General features: G+C 34.7%; 2 protein-coding genes and 1 pseudogene across 2 annotated transcripts; all 3 read left to right on the top strand.

The window, feature by feature from the left end:
* The first annotated feature begins 2,177 nt into the window (after nucleotides 1-2,177).
* On the top strand, nucleotides 2,178-4,595 carry LOC136854434 (piggyBac transposable element-derived protein 3-like; annotated as a pseudogene).
* Nucleotides 4,596-22,995: 18,400 nt separating this feature from the next.
* LOC136854433 (uncharacterized) lies at nucleotides 22,996-24,661 on the top strand. Its single transcript, XM_067130727.1, has 2 exons — nucleotides 22,996-23,328; nucleotides 23,714-24,661. The coding sequence occupies exons 1-2, from the start codon at nucleotides 22,996-22,998 to the stop codon at nucleotides 24,659-24,661; spliced, it is 1,281 nt and encodes a 426-aa protein (XP_066986828.1).
* Nucleotides 24,662-24,758: 97 nt separating this feature from the next.
* On the top strand, nucleotides 24,759-25,384 carry LOC136854432 (uncharacterized). The gene is made up of 2 exons (XM_067130726.1): nucleotides 24,759-24,876; nucleotides 25,014-25,384. Exons 1-2 carry the CDS (start codon nucleotides 24,759-24,761, stop codon nucleotides 25,382-25,384), a joined length of 489 nt encoding a protein of 162 aa, XP_066986827.1.
* The last annotated feature ends 403 nt before the right edge of the window (nucleotides 25,385-25,787 follow it).

Below are 25,787 nucleotides of genomic sequence, written 5' to 3'. Positions count from 1 at the left end.
TTCTTTTATTCATATTTCAATATAACATAACTAATGTGGTGATTTGAAAATATAATATAGTTCACGTTTCATCTTCAAAATAGCTTAAAGCTTCGTCATAATGAACGTATAACAGTATACTCTGTGAGTTTTATTTATTTAATAAAAGAATTCTAAGAAGGCCAATGGATTCTATCTCAAAAAAACTTGCCTGATAAAATAAAAAAAAAAAAAGGGGGCCGAGGTGAAAGGCTGGGGAGATAAAACACAATTTCAAACGTTTAAATTCCATTTTTTTTAGAATATACCAATAAAGTGAGAGATGGATATTTTACATTAGGTCTTAAAACCTATCCCAACTATTCAATAAACGGATATGTGATGCATATCAAAACTGTAAATATTGCAATGGAGCCATCCTCTTTAACAACTAATACTCTTCCGAGCGCATTCGTTGGACTGCAAAATATGAAATAAATCTTTCAGTTAAATTCTGGAATAAAATTTCATACCTTAAATCAGACTTATACCGGGTAACTGGACTCAATACCCAAATAGAATTCCTTATCTCTACCATACATCTTTGTGTCTTCCAAATAATGATCTGGAAACCGGGCAGTTTCAGACCTAGTGAAATATTAGATTTGGGAGCAAAGAATTGTAGGTCTTTAAGAAATTCGTATCGTGTGTCTAGATCAGTTGAATTCCAAGAGGCTGTGTCTTAGCTAGAATTTGGCTGCATTTTCCTTTCAGTCGTTTTCCCAAATTTACGTGGAATTGTCAGCTCATGTAATCAGGGTTGTATGTATACTTCTGAAGGTCGACTCATAGCCCTTAATGAAAAATAAGAACTAAAAGTTTTCCAGTAACTAAAAGCTCATCAGGGACAGCTCCAATTCACGCTTGAAGTCATACACATACATTTCACTGAATGCTTCCGAACGTATGTTACGATTTGCTTTCTTACAGGTGCAGCGCTGAAGCAGGTATTACGCTAGTTTCCGGTCAGGTGAAACATCTATACTTCTAGGATGAATTTTCAAGGGTGCGTTTTTCACCATTAAGTAAGTTCATTCAATAATGTTTTTGTTTCTATTTTTGTCCCAAGGCTTGATTTAAGGAGTCATGCCTGACTTTCTTTTCCATCACGTACGATAGTTTGTAACTACTTGCAGAGGTAACAGTTTTATGTTTTAAATATTAAGACACAAATGGACTCTCAATGTTCAATCCACCAAACCTGGGAAAATTTAACCCAAAATGAGTTATTTTTAAGCACTCCTTCCCTAAAGGGGACACTAGTCAGTAAGTCTTGGACTGGGAGTAGGGTAACAGGGACCTGATCAATTTAGCCATCAAGAGAAACGGTTGAAGTGAGAGTCACTAGCATTGAAGTTCCAACAAATGTTCGAAGCCTGGCCAAAGGGAGGAACGTTTACCACATCTAATTTTTTTAGTGTAAGTTATTTCCAAGGTAGAGTAAATTTGACTTTAATTAATTATGTCTGGCTTAATATATATATATATATATATATATATATATATATATATATATATATATATATATATATATATATATATATATATATATGGTGAATGTCCAGAACAATCTGCATGCATAAAGTACCAAAATTAAAAGTAAAATGTAATATTTTTCATATTTAAAGCGTTTTAGGCCACTTCTTATGATGAGAAACACCCACAATTTTGCCATATTAGCTATGGAGGGGTTGGGGACAGGTATTGTCTAACCTTATGTCAAAAATCGAAAATCATGTGGGGAACTGTGAGAAGCATTGTAAAAACTCATTACAACAAACTCCAGTAAGATTTCGAGGATGCCGATTAGATAATCATTTATCATGCTCAAAAGTGTTCAGAGACAAAGTGTTATTATTTTATATAGTGAAAATTATTCATTTTCTTATATCTGACCACAGCACAATTGTCCAGTGTATGACATATAACCTTCAGTTGTTATCATGGCATGTTTCACAATGCAGTTAATTTAAATGAAAGGCAAGTTTCAAATGCATTTAAATGAAAGATACTAGGTCTGTATGCTTTTGTGAACGTTCTGGCTAATTGGTCTACCATTCTTCTGTTTGAAAATCGCATCTTGAAGCTGATTGGTTGACTTTGAGGGCAGCCATGTTTGTTTACTTGTGCACTGTATTTCCTCCCCTATTATCCCCGTCATGGACGAATTATCAGGTATGCTACTTGTATAATTAATTTACCAATGAAAGTTGAATGTACCCAGATTACAGTGAATCAGCCAACTCCTATAATAATCTCAGTTAATGAATTCTATGAGATGGTTTATGTGGATGGCGTTTTAGTCATATTGGTCACTTGCTAACCGATATTGGAAAACATTTTAGCAACACATGTGCTACCCAAAAACTTAGGAATATCGTGTTATTTTTGGTCGAAATTTATTTTTAAAATAGTCTCCCATTTAATATTTACATTTTCTTTGAATACGCTTATGCAGATTGAAAGAAAATTGACCTAATTATTGGGGAACTATAGTATTTTACAAAGAATTTATGTATTTTATTTCACTTTTTCAGGTTTTGATGTATCTGTATTCAATGCAAGATCCATAAGTAGGCAGATTTGTTAAGAGAGTGAGGGAATATTACTTACAGAACAGGTTAGGTGATGAAAATTCAGGTGAAGAAGATAACCTTGATACCGAGTTTGATTCAGCCATAGGCACCCCTATCACAACTGACATTGATGAAGGTATGTGAGATTGATAATATGTGAGCATGACCTGTATGCTTTTGGAACACACACGCTCACACACACACACACACACATACACATATATATATATATATATATATATATATATATATATATATATATATATATATATATATATATATATATATATATATATATATATATATATATATAATGCATAATCAGAAATGTGGAAAATTGACTACTGATGACAAAATTTTTTTCAGAATTTGTATTTCCTTTTGGTTAAAAAACTTAATTCTCGCTCCAATATCACTTTAGAATTAGTGTAATGAAAACTTACTTGATTCCTATTTGATTGCCATTGATAAATTTCTAGTAAGTTTTTTTGTTCTTTGTAGCCCCCTGAAGTTCTTAATTTTGATATATACTATAGCCTATCATCTATCTCTCTTGCAGCTCTTTATATTCATTCATATTTACAGACATGACGAAAGAACGTGCAGATGAAGTAGTAGTGGAAGACAAGGTTGAGAATGAAATTATTTCTGATGAGAACAGTGTAGTCATTGGCATTTCACCTGGTAACTTATGAGTTATTGAAAAACCTGCTGCTGTTCCAGCAAGTTCACCAAGAAGAATTTTGTGGTCAAAGAAATCAGATGCAATTCCTTCAACAGTACCCAACTTTGTCCATCCTGATAATGATTCCTTGCATAACACTGACTCTGATGTCTATTTAGGAAATACAATCTGGCATTTCAGGAAGTTTTTCACATCAGATTTCCTAGATCTTATTGTACACCAGTCTAATCTTTATGCTACACAAAAAGATGTAAACAAACCTCTCAATCTAAATAGGGATGAATTGGAGCAATGGTTAGGGCTGCTAATTTATGTTTCCATTATTAGAACTCCCCAGGCACGTTTGCATTGGTCTGGGGAACTATTTGGAAAGTATAGAGATTATACCGCCATGGTTATGAGCAGGAATAGATGGTAAGCCATAAAGTCAAACTTGCATATGAGAGATAATAATGACGAAGTCAGTGATGACAAACTTTTCAAGATCAGACCTATGGTAGAGTATTTGAGAAGCAAATTTCAAGAGCTCCCAATGCAACAAAATATTTGTATTGATGAGCAAATGGTTCCTTTCAAGGGAAGGCACAGCATGAAGCAATACCTTCCGATGAAACCCAAAAAATGGCGATTCAAGATACTTGTTCTTGCAGATAGTGGTGGGCTCATCCATGGTTTTATTCCTTATACAGGGCTTATTCTTCCTGTAAATAAAGAGGCTGTCCCAGACCTTGGTCCATCATCAGATATTGTTTTGCACTTGGCTGAAACAATACCAAGTATTTAATAGGAGCCATATTCTTTACTTTGACAATTGGTTTACTTCAGTGTCACTGCAAAAACATCTAGCTGAGAGAGAAATCTGGTGTTGTGGGACAGTTAGGCTCTGTCGGCTTCCAGGGTTGAAATTGACTTCAGATGCTGACTTGAAGAAGAAAGGGAGAGGGACTTTTGAGGAATGGAGGTCATCTGGCGCTGGCAATCAGCTCTCAGCAGTCAAATGGCTTGATAGCAAAGGTGTGACCTTGCTTTCCACATTTGCTGGAAGCCATCCAGTTCATAATTCAAAACGTTATGATAGGGCATTAAAAAAAGTAGTAGAAATCAAACAACCAGACATATTAAAGTTGTATAATAAGAATATGGGTGGTGTTGATTTGGCTGACTGTCTTTTATCTTTATATAGAAACCCAGTGCGATCAAAGAAATATTATCACAGGCTTATATTCCACATGACTGATTTGGCTATCAATCAAGCTTGGCTCCTGTACCGACGAGATTATGAGGCAGAAAATATTGCACAGGAAAAAAAGGCATAGCCTGCTTACCTTTGGGATGTCAGTTTCAGAGTCACTCATCAGAGCAGGTACGTATGTACCCACTAGAGGTCATCCATCTTTGAGTGAGAAAAAGGCAAATCCACTCAAGAGAGTAAGTAAGCAAATGGGTCAAATAAGACCACAGAAGTATGTGATACTTGATAAAGTAGGCCATTTCCCAGAGGTGAAAAATCCTCGTCTCTATTGCAAACGTATTGGCTGTAAAGGTAAAACTAATGTCAGGTGCATGAGGTATTGTGTCAACTTGTGTCTAAATGCAAAAATCAATTGCTTTTTACAGTTCCATATCTAAGACAGTGTAAACTTTATCCTGTTTTGCAATTTTTTTGCTCTTGAGTATAAGAATGTTACTCTAATTTTTTTCTTATTTGCATTACAGGACTTTGATTTTTAGTTACATGAAGTATATATGATATTCATTGCAGATTTAGATGTGTCATTACAGTTCTAGAATGGTTCATGACCAAATTGGAATCTGGTGATGTATAATTTGCTATATCAATAATATTTTACAAAAAAATGTACAAAAGTTGTCTCAATGTTGTCAAAATAATAAAAAAATATAGTTACAGCACTCTCAGGCATATTTCCTCTTCCTAGTTATCAGTATGACTAATTAGTCACGTGACAGTAGAACTGTATATATTACAGTACATAATGAAAAAAGTATTCTGGGACATTTATGAGGTTCATATAAGTATAAAAACCAAAGCATTATTTTTTTGGAATAGGGAAAATATAAGTGGACAACATAGGGTTAATACTTGGCTTTCAAGCTAAAACTAGTTATTTTCAGTTGGAATTCTAAACATATTTTCACTTAGTAGAGGAACATTGCGAGGTGCCTTGCAAAAAAAAACCAGTGGCTTTAACAGGAGTTCCCAAAATGCAAATCCACTTTTGTTGTCTTTGACGTATTTATGAATAATCTCGTTCTTTTATAATCGAGATGAAATATTTAACAGATATAACTTCCTTTCAACAATGTGATGACAATTAAAAGGCGAGTTATTCCTGAAAACACATAAATTACCGTCGGTGTTGGAGCAGCCATCGTAAATCAAAAACGATGTCTTGCAATGATATGTGGCAACGTCCAAAAATGCACCCGAACAATACCTGTCTTTCTTCCCCGGCCCCTTTTTAAAGTTGAACGCTTTTGTTGAAGAAACTTGAGTAATGGTCAAAGCCTGATCCTCCATTTTTCTTTCAGATTTTTTAAAATACGTATTTACATTTCCCTCAGACACGCAGCCATGTGCACGCGGATTCATCCACAGAAAAACGTGCACGCACACAGGCGCGTATCCGCTCACGACAATAAATCTTTCTTCGAGAACATACGGAAAGCGTAGCTTACTATCGTTCACTATAATAAATTCTGGAAAATGTCAGTTCCCCCCAATGTAGCATATTTTCTTTTAGTTACAGAGGTATGAATGAAGGTACAAAAGCACTGTGCCATCATCATATTTTGGGAATTAGTTTTTTTTTTAAGTTTAAAATTATTGACGAACTTATGACTTTCCTTCAAGAAGAACCTGTATGCAAAAAATAGTCGAAAGACAGCCAGACATACTGCAGAAGTTTTGCATAAAGTTAAGTAAGTACGAGAAAGGAGACTTGAATAAGGAGTAGCAAAAGACAATGAATCAGTAAGAAATCTGACTTACAATATTGATTTTGATTATTATTTTACACATGAAATTTTGAGTACGATAACATGCTAAAAAATAAAATATTTTACTAGCGTGATTAATGGTCAATTGGCACTAATGAAGATTTTTTTTCCCTCTTCGCTCGCGTAACAGGAATGCAGATACCTTTTGATGCTGCAGATTGAAAATGAAAATTAAGTCAAGCACAGATATAATCTAAATATTATAAATTTTCGATTTCCGTGTATGGAATACCTTGAGATCCACGCTTAAATGTTAAACTGGAAATGTCTGAGATTTTCTTTGTGATTTCCTTATACTTGTCGCCAGTTGCATCTTTCCACTCTTCCTTGCATGTATCACAGTCCAAAGAATTTTCTTCAATATGAAAATTTTGTTATCTGAAGCTTCTCAAGCGAATTTCCAAGGGAATATAAAGGACTAAACGTATTGAAATTTGGAAATTTTGCCACATGGAAATTTCGTGAGACGAGACATTTTGCCTAATGCTACTCTGCTAAAAACTGAAACCGTTGTTTTGATAGTTTTGAATGTTTAACAATAAATCTTGTAAATTGACATCTGTTTCTTGATTTATCTTCATCCCTTTTAACACACCTGTAAAAAAAATGCATTTAAGTTCATGTCTTTAAAAATTTCCCGGTACAGGACGGAATGAATCTTTCCTTTCCAAAAAGAAAAAAAAAAGAGCGCGAAAACCAGAATAATGTATATATACGATTTTTGTAGCTCGACTGAAGATCTTGCTCTTTGTGTCTTTTCGTGTGAATGGCACTCGTCAGGATGATAATATTTCTCACTGTTATTAATACCGTCAGTTCCCTGAGGAGAACCGTCCGAACACACCGCAACCTAAAATAAAAGCAGTTCTTATCGTTTCGCTGCAATAAAGAACTTCCTTTTTCTCGGAGATTACCGGGCGTAACAAAACCTTTTTGTTCGAAAGAGAATAACGTTTTATACTGCGGTGCTTTTGAAAAGAGCTTGAATTCTAAGTACCCTTCTCGAGTGCGTCTCCCTTTGTTCCCACGTCATATCTTATCAAAAGGTAAGGCCATTCGAGCCTTAATGATAATTATATCCAAGCCTTGGCTTCGCTTGTTAGCCATTAGTGCTCTGAGTCTCTTCTCCACTCATCGTTCGGGAGGATTTTTGTATAATAATGTGGTCAGTCATTTCTGGCAGAAAAGGAAAGGGTGAAAGTACACACTCAAACACACACATATTTATATGTACGTATGTATATAAACATATGTGTGTGTGTATATATATAATATTCATATATATACATATATATATATACATATATATATATATATATATATATATATATATATATATATATATATATATATATATATATATATATATATATATATATATATATATATATATATATATATATATATATAGATAGATAGATAGATAGATAGATAGATAGATAGATAGATAGATAGATAGATAGATAAATAGATAAATAGATAGATATGTATGTATGTATGTATGTATGTATATATATATATATATATATATATATATATATATATATATATATATATATATATATATATATATATATACTGTATATATAGCCATTTTCAACGAATATTTAAACGTAATTGGTGAACTTACCTTGCTGCTGATTTCACATAAATAAGTAATAAAGAAAAATCTTTCCCTAATCACATAGAATAGCTATATTAGGGTACCTAGGATGATAGTCTGGGTGCAGGAAAAAACTACGAACTTAATAATAAACTGAAATGGAAATGTAAACATAAAAGTTTAAAAAATGACTCATCTCGAATTATATTATATTGCATTTTGTTAATTCCTTATCTATTCATTCTTTTGCATCAAAGTCACTAAAAGAAAGATGCAACTGTTTGTCAGTATCAAATAATTTCATTTTGTCTGGCTAATTTGATTTCATTTGAAGGAAGTTAAATTTTGAAGCTAAAATTTGCAGGAAGATAAAACTTAAATGACATGATGCCTGAAATCCTGCAAGGAAAATGACCATGCTGCTTTTCAGCATTTATCCTGATTATATTTTGTTTGAGTCCTCCCTTGTAGATAAAACTCAGATAAGATAGGATAAGCTGTATCAGTAACCCATACCCACAGTTGATCATGATATTTTCTGAAGATTATCAAAAATTTACTTACTAAAATGCTTTTCTTTCTTCTCTTAACGTTTAACTTTTTTTTTGGGGGGGGCACATCGTATTATTTTACGTTTTCACGTTTACACAACAGCTGAAGCATCACTTTATTTAGAGAAAATGGCAACACTTTAATTTTACGTTGTGAATGTTTCTGCGAATTCAGGCGGTAATGAAACGTAATTTTTTGGCTGTGTGCCATGAAGTTGCTGCGCTGAGTGCAAGCGAGCAATTCCTTGTATATTGTAAAATTTTGGAAAGTTTATTTTGATTTCGAGTGAGTTTCAATTTCAAACTCTGGATTAAACTGCTTGTACCTCGCTATGGTTTGTTACTTTTGCTATCTGAAAAAGAAAATTCTACTACTGTTTAAATGGTATCTACAATATACAGGGCACTGTTCACGGGAATGGAAAAAGTAGATTGTACACGAACGCACACACACGTTTCACGACAATTGCTATAGTCGCATTTTCAAGGCTGCCACATTAAAACATCGATATATAAATTATAAAACAAAATAAAAACGGGGGGAATAGGCACAGGACATACCTAAACCGTAGCAGTAACAAGACTAAAACAAAAGAACACAGGAAGAGCAAGAAAAGACGAGAGAAGAAAAAAAAACAAAAGATTATATATACAGTATATATATATATATATATATAATATAATATATTATATATATATATATATATACACTGTATATATATATATATATATATATATATATATATATATATATATATATATATATATATATATATATATATATATATATATATATATACTGTATATACACACACACACGCACACACACTTAGCAATTTCTACGGCATCCATTTTGTAGAGTGGATACTTTTTCATCAACGTGTATCTGGTATACTAGTTTTTTGGGTCATGAAGAGATATTCCGTTTTAATGGTTATACTACGTCTAATGTCTCGATTCGCGCTCTGACAGTCTTCTGCTCTACTGAGGGTTACAAAAGGTAATAAGTCAAGATGCAAGTTACATGTGTATCTATGGCAGACGAGCCACCTAACCTAAGAAGACTGCAACGCTTTCGGAACCGGAAGCAACGGCGGCAACACTCGGCCAGTCAGAATCCAGCATACCAGTTCACTTGTTAACTGCGACCCAATCCGTCCGCTGTAATGAATTCATTCATTTTGTTACTCAGAGCAGATGACCTCGGATCGAAACGTTAGCGGAAATAATTCCAGAACATCAGAACATCTTTATATGACCTTTATGTCGTTTTTTGTATGAAACGCATGGAGAAGCCTCCGTATAAATTTATTGCCTTAGAAACTGCTATTATTATTATTATTATTATTATTATTATTATTATTATTATTATTATTATTATTATTATTATTATTATTATGAGTAACCGCTCCCAACCTACATAGGAATATGCGTTACTTATCACTTAAATTGCTAATGATTCCTCTTCAAATGCCTTAATAAATTGAGCAGGAAATAAGCATTACTTCCCCGAATGAAATTCATATTAGCGGTATATATGACATATTGGTATCATATATATGATGAATCCTTTGAGAACGTAATATTAATATCTCTTTTCCACAAAATACTGAGAAAAGCTGTTGCATTTTTCGTCTCCATTAGTGTTAATCTATGACCTATCACCTTACTTGCTCGGTCTGTCGTCGTGCACTGCATATGCATATACTGGTTATTCGTATATATATATATATATATATATATATATATATATATATATATATATATATATATATATATATATATATATATATATATATATATATATATATATATATATATATATATATATATATATAATATGTGTGTGTATATATATATATATATATATATATATATATATATATATATACATATATATATATATATATATATATATATATATATATATATATATATATATATATATATATATATAATCAGAAAACTACAAACGTCCTTTAATATCAATTCACTCTACACTCGGAAGGAATATATTTTCATATATGTTACCGAAAGTGAATTTTTAGTTGATAATAAGTCCACCGTCCCGTGGGGTCGGACGGTGGACTTATTATCAACTAAAAATTCCCCTTCGGTAATATATATGAAAATATATTCCTTCCGGAGGTAGAGTGAATTGATATTAAAGGACGTTTGTAGCTTTCTGATTGTATATGAATCACGGTGATGTGATAAATAGTCATATATATATATATATATATATATATATATATATATAATATAATGTGTGTATATATATATATATATATATATATATATATATATATATATATATATAATCTTCATACCACGAAGATGAGATATGTCAATATTGTCCAGAGGAAAAAAGAGAATAAAACACTCTAATAGCTCGATAATTTCGCCTTCCTATTACAACTAAACAGAATGAGTACATACACAAAAATCACATTGTTTCTCACGGGAAAAAAATTAAAATAAAAAGCACTTGTCAAAGTTAAAATTAGGATGTTTAGATCATAAACAAATGAGCAAGAGTTAGCAATTCAGAACAGCTAAAAGAGAGAATTATTCAATAATTTTGTGTTAGGTCATTTAAAATCTTTCTCTGAATTTGTACCGCTGTGAAGCAATGTGAAGGAATAAAGGGCCGAATTTATACATGCCCTGACTAATATTAAAGTTTTTTCATTTGCTAAAACTTATACAAGCCGTTTCTAATAAATTTCTTGTCATCATATAATTTTACTTGACAATATTTCTGTTTTGTTCCAGAGGATAGGACAGCCACAGATTTTCACATGTAAATTAACAGCGCTGTTTGGAGAATTTGTTCTTACGCAATATCGATGTAAGGAAATGCTCTTATTAATATCTTTTCCGGTTTGTCCCAGGTAGAATTTGCCACATTCACAAGGTATTTTGTAAACCAAACCTTCTTCTTGCTTAAAGGATAAACAATATCACTGAATAGAAGGGTGGAAATGGAGAACCAAAGTATTGCTCATGTCATATTCCTTTTTGGTGCTTGTTCTATGATAGGTTTGTTTAGGTAGGAATAAACATTCTTCTATTTCCCTGATTGAAAAGTGGTTTTTTTATGTCAATTCAGGTGATATTACTAAACTCTTCGTCCAAATGCTCGGGGTTAACTTGTCTAAGTGCTCTTAGAAAATGAGATCTGAAAGCCACGGACATTACGTGTATGAGTCGATTTTGCATTGATCATTAAGTTGTTATTTGTAGCTTTTCTGTTAGTTTTGAATTTCAGGCCATTGTCTGTTCTTATTACATTAGTGTCTAAGAAGTTTATGGAGTTATTTGTTTCTTTCTCCATGGTGAATTTTATTGATGGCACTAAGATCAGATAGAAATCTATCAATGTCGTGGTTTACACACCAAACTGTAAAAATATATATATATATATATATAATATATATATATATATATATATATATATATATATATATATATATATATATATATATATATATATATATATATATATATATATAGGTATTTGTGTTTATGTGTTCGTGTATGTGATTATATAAAGTTATCCTACAGAATTCAGCACTTGATAAACGACTGTTTTGCAATAATTATACGTGATACCTTAAGAACAGTATTAAATGGCATTCATACTAACCTTTACATGATGATCAAAGAGAAAAGAATTTTCTCTTATTCACGCCCTTTGAACGTGTATATAAAATTATAAGGTAACAGAAAAAAACCGTTTAAAATTTATTGCGAGCTATTAATTTCGACAACGATGAAAGTCTACGCTAACATAAAATAGCTGAGGTAAAATAGTTATGCATGGTGTAATGCTACTAAAGGTTTATGCGAAAATACTGTAAATTCGTTTGACAATGAATTATCACAGCGTCACTCAAATCCATATTACAGTGGGTGATATGGGTGGCCATGGAGTCGACAATAATAATAATAATAATAATAATAATAATAATAATAATAATAATAATAATAATATGGAGGGGACCTTCTCTGAGGCCAGTAGCGTTAAAAACAATAGCTGTTTCCACGACATTTAATTTGTATAGATTCTTCGCTATTCGCCTTACGGCATTCTTTTTATCAACGTGTAGCTGATATATCAAGTTTCCTGAGGACGTATCAAGGTTTTCTGTTGCCTTAGTGTTATTTCCTCCATCTAGGCGAGCACAAAACTGAATGAATTGAGACATGATGCACAAGTATGTACTGCACGGCAGGTGGGTGGTTTACAGCAGTTGGTGGGTTGACTAGTGGATGAATTCAGTCCACTAACCCACCCGCCAACTGTAAACCAGTCGCCTGCTGTACGCGTAAATAAGTGTGCATCATGCATCTCAATTTATTTAGTTTTGTACTTTCATAGATGACCGCCAGAGTGCTTGTCGAGACGTTAGAGGAAATAAGACTAAGACAACATAAAACTTTTATAAGTCCTTTAGGAAACTTGATATACCAGTACGGGGAACAGAGAAGAATCTATACAAATAAATGCCGTGGAAACAACTATTATTTTCAATAACAATAATAATGATAAAATTAGTAGTAGTAGTAGTAGTAGTAGTAGTAGTAGTAGTAGTAGTAGTAGTAGTGGTGGTAGAAGCAGTAACATATTTCACTCTGCATCTGAAAACTTTCTTAGAATGTGAAGCCAAAAAGTATCTACTTATAGACGTTCATTTATTCTGAGAGTTCTGTGACTTATATAGTTTTTCTAAGGAGGACAATAAATAATCTTGTGATATTTGCAATTTACGCTCCCTCTGTTATTACCAAGATCAAAATTTTTAAAATGGTGTCCTGTCATAGATGATACTGGAAGTATTACTGAAAAGTAATCAGCATATACTATAAATTAAATGTATATCGTTGATGCCCACACCATTCCTTGTTTAAATGGGGCAGTTTGTATACGCCATTATCTGTTTTCCTTCCGGGTCCCTGAAAATGGCTTCTTCTGAGCAGGGCCAATGTTTATTAGCTAATAATAGTGACTCACACTGTTTTTCTTGAAGCTGCTACATTACACAAATCATTCATCACAGGTGCTATTGGGAAATTTTCCTCATGCTTGTAGGCGGTGTAGAATACCAACTAATGCTTAGCGGAATTAAAGACGTCGTTGGTGATTTTTGACCCCCTCTCTTAAACTGGCATAATAGCGCTATACTGTGTGAAGTTTAGATTCCAATCTATCAGGTCAAATGAGCATATACGGGTTCTTCTCCAATAGTCTTTCATAAATAGATGCCATTCCTTCTTAACAGGCTTCGGTCAATTATTTTGCGGAACTGATATCGTACTGTAGCTATTTCGGTAGCATTAATTTTATTTGGGTATTTTTTATATACCTGATGATTTTTCATCCTTCGAGTTGAAGAGAATATCAGAGTTCTCCAATATTCGCTGGAGAGTTTATTAAAACTTATGTTCCACCGTTTCATGTAGACTCCTGTGCTTGATCACCGAAAACGGATCAAGTTTAACTGATATAACAGTCTGAGGATGAGCTGCAGTTAGGAGGAGGGAGGCGGGGGTGTCGAGAGAATAGTAGGTTAAGGGGTAAGAAAAAGATGTTAGGAGGAATAGCAAGAACGATAACGAAGATAATAAATGCTATTAACAGGTCAGAATGGTGGGCTAACCCACCCTGGCCGCTTGGAATAATTTATATGTGGTGCTTCAGCTAACCTCTTACGTTACTGCATGACTTCGGGAAAGAAATGGGAAAACGGCGTAGAGAGGGTATGGAAACGTATCATTACTTGGGGTTTCTGCTCAGTCGCCACAAGCACACGCATTCTCGCAAACTCATTCATTCTTTACACAAATTTTACATTAAATATAATTTGTTATCATTATCTTCGTTATTGGTTTTAAAAGCAACGTTTAAAAAAGGCAAATCAAGCGTATTCATTTACTAAACATGGTTTTCCAGGTGATGTTGCGATGATAGGTTGCGGGAGCTTTTGAAAATGTCATTTCACAGTGGCCTCATGCATTAAATACATGAGAAGGCTGGAAATATTTCCAGTAAGATAAATAGGACATTAAGTCTACTCCCACGTGATGAACCCCCGCTCATCATATACTGTATAAACAGTAGAGTTGCTAACTTCCTCCAGAGGAAATAATTCATCATGCTCGGCAGGCAGCCATTAGAAGCTCAACGTCATATTCCAAAGCACACGACAGACCATATATCTGGGTGATGATGATACACTTCTTACAAAGTTTGCCCCGTAACTTAAAAGAAAGCATAATTTACAACTAAGATTTGACAGCCAAACCCTCATTAGTGATACTGAGATTTTGAACACTACTCTAGACACACAGCGCCTCAGATTTCTGAAAGCGTTTTTATATATATATATATATATATATATATATATATATATATATATATATATATATATATATATATATATATATATATATATATATAAACTGAAGTCTACTCTGAATGCTGTGAAAGAAGGTGAAACAGGAAGATCATTTGGCACCAGAAAGTAAAATTCCGGCACCAGCTTCCATCTCCCGAAATGTTCAGCTTGTTATTATAATACCATCCGAAGTAGTTACACTGGGTCTGACCAACACCTACACGAGCCATATGAAACGCCAAGCAGTGAGTAGACAAGATCAGCACAACAGCAGAGAGAGACCTTCAAAGGCCACCGCTAGCCAGTCATAATTCAAAACAGACAGCAACGCTACCTGGGCAAAACAATGGAAGTCAACGAATACTGTAGCTTTATACTCCTTTAAAGATTAGCTAAAATTCCTCATACCTACATCATACTTCAGATCAGAAGCTTTAATACGCTTCAGTGAATAGCAAGGAACTTTTAGATCCCAATCATTCGGGAGAAAGAAAAATCACATAAATAAACAAATATATATTGATTCAGTATCATTACAAAGGTACCATAATAAACGATTATTTTCCTGCCTTTCTTGCTCTTATATCAAAACTGCGTTTTAGTTAGGGGGTTGTCAGCGATGACACAGAGAGATTAAACTTATGTCAGAAATCCTGCGCAAGTAATTAGCTAATATTTTCCTTATGATGTCATGACTGCTTGAAAAAAGCATGAGTTGTTCTGTTTGTATCATTCTGGACAAGACTTCTAATTCAGGGTGAAGGGCTGCTAAGTGCTCTACAGTAAGAGTCTCAGATTTACAGGTGTGACTCAAAATGCTTGGTCTAAATTCAGAATAATCATTGTCGAATTATAATTCATAAATATATCTGTAAATGTTCAGGAATATTTGATTTAAGAAACTCCTTCTGATTCCAACAAAACACCAGAATAAAATCGCTCGGCGGTATCAAAAAAAAAAAAAAAAAAAAAGGAAAAACGAAAGGGAGAAATCGATATTCGCCCACTCAGCATCCCCCTACTTTCGCTTTGCCTATGGAGAAGAAACAAACTCTCGAGATTTTTTCTCTCTGCGATAAAATAGACTATCTCTTTTAAGGGGAATTTTTTTTCCTTTCAACGAGGTGGTCAGAGAGAGAAAAGTTAACCTGCCTCTTTTCGATGACTTTTCTTAGCTTTTTTATCTATGGCTTTCCGGTGTTCAAAAGTACCTCCATCATTACATTACGTAGCAAAAATTATATTGACAAATATTACTTCCTCATAATGGGAAAGGCATGTTCGACTTTCTTTTATTTTTAGAATTAAATGAAGTAGGCAAAGGGCTTGGAAGATAAACGAGTAATTGTGTCTTTTAAGGTTTGGAGCTAGGGAGGAGTTGACACCTGTGGTACGAGGAATACTACAGTGCTTATAGGAAATGTTAAAAAAAATAACGCTTAGAATAAGATATTTGAGGGTACATATCGTCAATATAAGCGTATGAAGTGATGTATAATAGATGTGTCAGTCATTATTTTTTCTCTAAAGCTCAAGTATTTTTCTTCACTCTGCTACAGCATTGCATTGTTTCATGGTCTGAGTTCCCGATTTACTCATTGGGGCTGATCTTCCAGAAGTGGCTAGTTTAATTTGAGAGTTTGAGCAAAATAAGAAAAAAAAAAAACTCAAAATTTCAGCCGTAAATTACCAATACTATGAGAGGAGAGTGGCCAGAGTTTCTTTCTCTCATTATTCTCAAGTGAAAATAAAATTTTACGAGAATTCATTCAAAATCTTCAATATTTCAAAGAACTAGATTTATACTTGTGCTGCTATTTTACAAAATATTTTACCACAAATCAGATATAAAAAGGAAGAAAGGCTGAATTCAAATATAAAAAGGAAGAAAGACTGAATTCACTGCTATAATTTTTCAGCAAGAGGTTTGAAAACGGCAGCCCTCTGCCAGGACTAACTGTGACGTATTTGATGTCGACATGAGCCTCAGCCGTTTTCAATATCCCGTGGGGCTCTGGGCCGTAATCGAGAGAGAGAGAGAGAGAGAGAGAGAGAGAGAGAGAGAGAGAGAGAGAGAGAGAGAGAGAGAGAGAGAGAAGAAGTTCATTCTTCCAAAATGTTAATCACTTTTTGCTAATCACAAGGCCAACCTCGTGGTTAAAATTTCCCAAAAACTTATTCTCAGTTTTTTCCGTATTCTTGTTTACTAGCAAACAAACAGACTGACATACAAACTAGCCAAACCAAAACGGTAATCTCCTTGTTAATTGTCAGTAACTGCTAGAATGAGGGCGTAGATCCGTTGCTAAAAGCAAGAACATAAAATCCATAGATTAATAACCTCCTCAAATACCAACCTCCCTGAACTCCCTTACATATATATAATCTGTTATACCCCTACAGATCAAACACTTCTTTGAAGTGCTACGTAACGTTGCCTTGCGATCTATCTTCAGGAACACCATATCTACAAATTATCCCCTTAAAGAACGCTATAGCTACTTCCTCAGCTGACTTGTATTTCAGTGGGAAACTCTCGACAAAGCGAGTCAACTCGTCAACAACTACTAATAGATGTCTATATCCATAAGCAGATTCTGAGAAGTTACCCAGAATATCCGTATGCACTCTCTGAAACGGCCTATTTGGTATGGGATATGAACCCAAACGACACGACACCGTCGTCGCCGGCTTATTCGTATTGCAAATAGCGCAAGTCTTCACAAAGGCCTCTACTGCGGAAAACATATTTTTCCAAAAAAACTTTAACCTGACGTTTTCATATGTCTTGTCAACACCTAAATGAGGAGAACCAAATTTACAAATAGGGGTATAACATATATGCCTCAGCATTCACTACTGTTATACTAACAGACTATGGCCCCTTTGTTCTCCTGCCTCTCTCAAGGTTTTATTCTTCTTTTCAACATCCTTCCCCTTTTTCTTTTTTAATATTCTCACCAAATCAGTTATAATCTGCATTATCTAAATACTTCCCACCTTATTCGTCTCTATCTTCAGCAAAGACTGCAAATCAATTACTTGATACTGTAACTTGAAAAATCTATCGAGGAAAAACTGTAGAGATTCCAACGGTTCATTAGATAAACAGTTTTCCTGCTCTGCTCCTGATGCGATACCTATGATTCACCATGATTGGTGATAGCTACTCCTAAATGCCTTGAGTCACTAATTTCCCGTCTTCCCCAGTGTACGTTAACCTTCGTCGCTTAGTCTTCTAGGTTCACACTAACTATTCTAACCTTTACTTAAATTTTACATCAGTCTTTTACCTCCTACTACATCGCAAATTATGTCAACATCTTCCTGATTTTTTCCTCTTACCAAGCACACTCACTGTTGTATACCTGCTAACACCCAGTATGTATGAATGGAACAATTAGTTAACTGCAGTATTATGCTCTTATAAATATATTTGGTGTTTAAATTATTATCAGTATTATTCAGAACATGAACCCTATTCATATGAAACAAGCCCGCAGGGGCGATTCATTTGAAATCCAAGCTTCCAAAGAATATGGTTTTCATTTGAAATAAATAACAGAAAGTAACGGGAAATACAAAAAAAAGAGATCGCTTATTAGTGAAGAAAAAATGAATTAACAAATTAATAAATAAGTTGATAAAATCATAAGTAAATTATTAGAATACAATAAGAATTGTTTTAGGGCAGCAATGCGTTGTATCTTCGCTTGAACTTTTGAAGTTCCAATTACACAATATCCTCGAAGCGACTGTTTCACTACCAACAGCGTAAAGAATAAAGGACCTCTGGAACTGACCAGTTCGAAAGCTAGTCATATTTACTGCATATTTGCGCTGTTGTTCAGCGAATCTGGTTGCACTCAGCAGGAATAAATCGGGGATCAATTGTGAATGTGAAAGATTCTGTTAAAATACAACTTATGAAAAATTGACGAACAAGAGACCATCAGTCGATGGTCCAAGTCATAACTGATAATGTTAGGAAACAGAAACCTACCATCCGAACCACTCTATCTAAAAGAGATTAATCTCTGTCAGATGCACGGAGACAGTATTCTAGTAAAGCAAGGACAAATGATCTAAAACAGGTTGCATCGGTTTTTTCGCTGTTATAGATATATGAGGACTTATGTACAATACCTAACTTCCGTGAGGCATTTGCTGAAACTTTCATTAGATTTTTCTTAAGAGGAAGTTGTGAGTCAAAAGGTACACCTAGATTAGTTAAAACCTCAGACTCATTCAGCAGAGTCCCATCCGCCTGAGGGGGAGGATGAGGTGTAAAATTTGTACAAGATCTGCTAATCAACAGTGTTTTCGTTTTAATGAAGTTCAGTCTCATACACAACCAACTACATCATTTACTAATCCACTCCAAGTCACAACTGAAGCTAAGGGCAAATTCCTTTCTCATAAATGGCGACTTTGGTACACCAACAAGTGTTGCAACATAAGTATACTGAACAATCTTGTTTTCCAGGCCAACGACCATATCACTTGTATACACTAAAAATAAGAGGGGACCATGAACACTACCTGGTGCACTCCAGACATAATAGGTCTTGGCTCACTAAAGATCCCATCAACAGCAACTTGCTGCTGCCTGCCTACCAGGCAATCTTGAAGTAAACCTAAAACATATCCACCCACTCCATGATTCTGAAGTTTATAAATAAGTGCCTTGTGATTTACTAAATCGAAAGTAGCATTAACTCTATTTGAATTACTCTATGTTTGAAAATGGCATGTCAAATCTAAAAGAGCATTGCAGGTACCTAACTGCTTCTTATTTGCATATTGACTATCAACTAACAATCCTTTGGATTCTGCATACTTATATAGTGGCTTAAAAAGAAATTTTTCAGCAACTTTGGACAGCACAGGTAAAACAGAAATTGGCCTGTAGTTACTGCAGTCTGCAGACATACCATCTTTGGAACAGGCACTGTATTGCCAAGCTTGCACTCATATGCATAAATACTATGTTGACCTAAAAATCTAAAGAATCTAGTAATCTTTGGAGACAACACACTAGAAACCTTCTTAAAAAACATAGTGAAGAAACTACCAGGATCTTCTCCATCCCAGGTATCAAGATTATCAAAAATTTTCTTAATATCCCTCGAGCGAAATGAAAAGTTTGTAAGAATAGGTTCAGGATGACAAATATCAAGGAGAGGGACATCCTCAGCTGATTACTCAGATTCAAAAGCTTGATGAAGCTTAAAACGATAATTGCGATTAGCAAACCAAAAGCATATTTTTATAACCAGTTTAAATACAAAACCACTTTTGAGACCCTCCCCTCCCCTCCAAAACACAGAGATATACACAGAAGCTTCTACAAAAGAACATATGAGTCCAACTTCGTGTATGTATTTCCTTGTGAATAGGTATACAATTTACATAAGTTTTCACACTGTATTTCACTCCATGTTCCAAAAGTAGTTCTTTTTTATCTGCGCGTTTTTTCTTATTGTAGCAAAGCTATAAGTACTTCTAAAAAGTTCCATGCTCTACGTTTGGTAGAATTAGCCACTTGAATAGTGTAGTGGGTTTTTCTATGCTCTGAAAAGGTACTTTCGTAAATATATTACCTTCGAGCTAAAATGAATCGTATTGAATGTCGTTTCATGCCATTTCACATAAGATTTATAATATTCTGTGCGTTGTTAAAGCTTTAACGCATTTTGTCTTTGAATTAAAAACTTGCTTCTTTGAACCTTTCAATCATTCCCCACCAAATCACCCATAAAAAATTGTCGAGTCGTATCCGAAGAAAACTTTTGAGTGAATAAAAAGAATGTGAGAAATCCATTTCCGTCCTTTTAACGTCTCCCTATTTTTGATCTGCCTCTAAAGATAAGAGAAATTCTTTCAGGATTCTATTCAGGTGGTAGGGCAAAGGGTCGGATCCTTCACCAGTTGTCTCATTCAGGGGAGAAAAGAAGAATGAGAAAAGAATGATGAAAAAAAAGCGGCTTGTACAGTTCACAGCTTCACCTTCCTGGAGTTACTTTTTTATATTAAGTCTATGAAACGGGCTATTCTTTGCCTTTGAAGACAGTTATATATTAATACCAAACTACTCTATGGCATTTCTTACATGGGAAGAACTGTTTCATTAAAAAGAATCATATCTTGCAGATGATTTTTTTTAAATTAATGAAAGAAGCGAAGCCTACACGGAATCAAGTGATATCTAATACTATGTTATCAGTAAAAAAATTGGTAGAAATAAATATTCATCGGAGGAGGTTCCTAAGAAATGCTGAGATATCAAGTATCATTACATTCATATTCAACAACACAACGCTGAATTTGAGTTAAAGTCAGTTTTTTTTATGTTCAAATACAATAGACTTTTCTTTAATTTTCATCACTCCAGGTCCAATTTACTAAACATTAAAAAAGAACTAAAAAACATAATCTCATCACTCTTATTTAATTATCTGTATTATTTATATCACATCACTGCATATCGCACTTGTGTTGCTTCATAATCCAAAAATACTTCTACAAATTTGAAGCTCTCCTGATATTAAACCTTGACTTGGTCTTAGTACGGCCGACTGTAACAAAAACTATAAATGAAGAGTCTATGACTAATTAGAGTATGTACTACTGATGCAGTTAGTGACACATGGCTCATATATATATATATATATATATATATATATATATATATATATATATATATATATATATATATATATATATATATATATATATATATATATATATATATATTCTAGCTGACCAACCTGGTGCTGCCTGGGAAAACTCGAATAACAACCGATAAGCTCTCTCCCTCTCTCACTCTCTTTCTCTCTCTCTCTCTCTCTTTGTGTGTGTGTGTGTCTCCTCCCAACACCCCTCTACTCTCTCTCTCTCTCACGTCCTCTCCCTTTCCTGTTAAGATAGTTGCTTCAATTTCATTGCCCAGCATTTTTAACATTTTATATTTCACCCCTTCTCAACCCCATTCCTATCGGTGCTGAACTTGGGCTTCAAAGTCATCAGGAGTGTCACTATTCATCTAAGCAACCTCAAAAACTATGGGTTAGACAAATATCTGTCGTTTTTGGTTATCTTTACATGTCGTCCCCTTCCCACTGCTTCTCAGTCCCCCCCTCTCCTATCCGGGCTGAACTTGGACTTGAAGGGCATCGAGCATCATTATTCATCTCAGTAACCTTAAAAACTATGGACGAAACTATAATATCTGGTATCTTCGGTTTTTAAACATGTCACCCCTTTCCCACCACTAGCCCCTTTGGTGCCAGTGATGTCTTACCCCCACAGTATTCTTTCCAAGATAGTAAGTCATATGTATACCAAGTTTGGTTGAAATTGCTCAATGCTTTTCAGAGTTACACTGGAACATACACACACATACATACACCCATTTATATATATATATATATATATATATATATATATATATTTATATATATATATATATATATATATATATATATATATATATATATATATATATATATATAGATATTTATATTTATATATATAGATACATACTTATATATACATACATGTACATATATATATATATATATATATATATATATATATATATATATATATATATATATATATATATATATGTATTTATATATATAGATATTTATATTTATATATATATACATACATACTTATATATACATATATGTACATATATATATATATATATATATATATATATATATATATATATATATATATACATACATATATACATACATATATATATATACATATATATATATATATATATATATATATATATATATATATATATATATATATATATATATATATATATATATATATATATATATATATATATAACCTAGCCACTTTCATGGGTGCCGGTCCCAAGCCCGGATAAATAGGGAGGGTTGGTGTCAGGAAGGGCATCCGGCCGTAAAAATCTGTGCCAAAACCATGGAATGAGCCGAAATATGGAAAGAGGTAATGCTAGGGCGTACTCCATAAACGACGCACAGAGACATCGCCCTAACTCTGTGATAAGGCGAGGGCTACTGCATAAGGAGCGAGTGCAGCTAAGAAGCGAGCTCACATTGGATTTAGAGTATGTCAGCTTAATGTTGGGTCCATGACTGGGAGAGGTAGCGAGTTGGCTGACCTGATGAGGAAAAAGAAAGTAGATGTTTTGTGTGTGCAAGAAACGCGATGGAAAGGAAATAAAGCTAAAGAATTGGGTGATGGATATAAGCTGTACTATAGTGGAGCAAATAAAAAAGGCAGAAATGGAGTTGGCATAGTACTGTCTGGTGAGTTGAAGAATACAGTGATAGAAGTACAAAGAAAGAATGACCGTATCATCAGATTGAAGATGTGCTTTGGGATGAGAGAGTCTGAATATTATAAGGGAAGTTTCTGGAGAGACATGGATGGAGTAATGCAAGAGGTGGAAGAACATGAGAGGGTGATAGTGGGGCAGATTTGAATGGCCATGTTGGATGTGAAAATGAGGCGATTGGTCGGGTGCATGGGGGCCATGGAATTGGGGAGAGAAACCCAGAAGGGGAGAATGTAGTGGACTTTGCTGTGGCACTCGACATGGCAATAGTAAACACATTCTTTATGAAGAAAAGGGAACACCTAATAACATATAGGAGTGGGGGAAGATGCTCCCAAATAGACTACTTCCTATATAAAAGGATAAAGCTGGGGGAGGTCAAGAACTGCAAAGTTATCCCAGGCGACCATGTAGCCCCCCAACACAGACTGCTATGCATGGATTTGAAGCTAAAAAGGGAAAGAAAAACCAAAGCTAAAGGGATAAGGAAAAATTAAATGGTACAAATTAGTGGGAGGAGGATAAGAAGAGAGAGTTTAAGAGGAGGGTTTTGGAGGACATTGATATAGGAATTGAAGATGTTCAAGAATGGTGGGCACGAAATGCAGCAGTAATTAGAAGACATGGAAAGGAGCTGCTGGGAGAGACATCGGGGATCATATGGGAGGAAAGGGAGAGTTGGTGGTGGGAGGAAGACATTGGGAAAGTAGTAAAAGATAAGAAGGAGGCAAAGAAGAGATGGGAAGAGTCGCAGTCAGTGGAAGACAGAGATCGGTTCAGAGAGAAAAACAAGGTGGTGAAAAAGATGGTAGCCCAAGCTAAAGCAAAGGCGTATGATGATGTGTATAATGAGCTGGGGACGAAGGAAGGATTAAATAAGATGATCAAGCTATCAAAGGCTAGAAATAAGAGCACCAAAGATATTACACATATCAAACAAATAAAAGATCAAGATGGGGTAGTACTTAGAAAGGAAGAAGACATCATGAAAAGATGGAAAGAATATTTCGAACAGCTGTTAAATGAAGAAAATAATAGACTAATAATAGGGGATGGGCAGGTGAACATTGGCATGGTGATGAGGTTTTCTAAGCAAGAGGTGCTGGATGCACTGAAGAAGATGAAGAATGGGAAGGCAACCGGACCAGACATGATACCTGTGGAGGCATGGAAGGCATTAGGGGATGAAGGAGTGGATATACTTTATGATCTTATGATAAAGATCCTTGAGCAGGAAAAGATACCAAATGAGTGGCATGGGAGTATACTGATCCCAATTTTCAAAGGGAGAGGAGATGTCCAAGAGTGTGGTAATTATAGGGGTATTAAACTAATGTCCCACACTTTGAAGATACTGGAAAGGATGATAGATGCCAGACTAAGGGAAGAAGTAGAAATAGGTAAAGAGCAGATGGGATTTATGAAGGAAGAGGAACAACAGATGGTATATTTTGTCTGAGACAACTAATGGAGAAATTCGGGGAAAAACAAAGGGACCTACATATGGTATTCATTGACCTTGAAAAGGCTTACGACCGAGTCCCCAGACAAGAGGTATGGAGGAGCCTGAGGGAGAGGATGGTGCCAGAGAAGTACGTGCGATTGATACAGGAGATGTACCGGAATGTATTTACCAGAGTGAGGAGCAGTGTTGGGGAGACGGAGGGTTTTCAGGTGAGAGTAGGATTACACCAGGGGTCGGCTCTTAGCCCATTTATTTTTAACATAGTGATGGACGTTATCATAGAGGAAGTAAAGGGAGGCAGTACCGTGGAACATATTGTATGCGGATGATATTGTCCTGTGTGCAGAGAGCAGGGAAGATCTGGAAATGAAACTGGAAAGATGGAGACAAGTACTGGAGGACAGAGGAATGAGAATAAGTAGATCTAAGACAGAATATATGTGTACCACCAATGATGGGGGTGATAGGGGAAAGTGTTCAGCTTGGGGAGAATCAATAAAGAGAGTTGAAAACTTTAAGTATTTGGGATCCTTTATTAATGCTGGAGGACGTATGGAAGAAGAGGTAAAACATCGGGTACAGGCAGGCTGGAACAACTGGAGAGCGGCCTCTGGAGTTCTTTGTGACAAAAAGAGTACCGCTGAGGTTAAAGGAAAATTTCATAAGACGGTGGTAAGAACAGCAATGATATATGGCACTTTGAAACAGCAAGCTTGAGAAAGACAGAGGAGAAGAAGATGGATGTGGCAGAAATGAGAATGCTTAGATGGATGGCTGGGGTGACGAGAGAGGATAGGATCCGAAATGATTACATTAGGGGGTCTACTAAGGTGGTGGAAATATCAAAGAAAGTGCAGGAGGAGGCTGAGATGGTATGGACACCTGTTGAGAAGAGATGAGGACCACGTTGGTAGACATACTATGGGGATGGAGGTCAGGGAAGAAGAAGAGGGAGACCAAGAAAGAGATGGAAGGACTGTGTGAGGGAGACCTGCGTGAGAAGGGAATTGATGAGGCAGAAGCACAGGATAGAAATAGATGGAAACGGCTCATCCATAAACGGCGACCCCATATAAAAATGGGAACAAGCTGGGAAGAAGAAGAAGAGAAGAATATATAT

This window comes from Macrobrachium rosenbergii, chromosome 29, assembly GCF_040412425.1.
Source record: "Macrobrachium rosenbergii isolate ZJJX-2024 chromosome 29, ASM4041242v1, whole genome shotgun sequence".
Lineage (NCBI taxonomy): Eukaryota > Metazoa > Arthropoda > Malacostraca > Decapoda > Palaemonidae > Macrobrachium > Macrobrachium rosenbergii.
The sequence above is the reverse complement of the archived record's forward strand: the minus strand, read 5'-3'. Positions and strand labels throughout refer to the sequence as shown.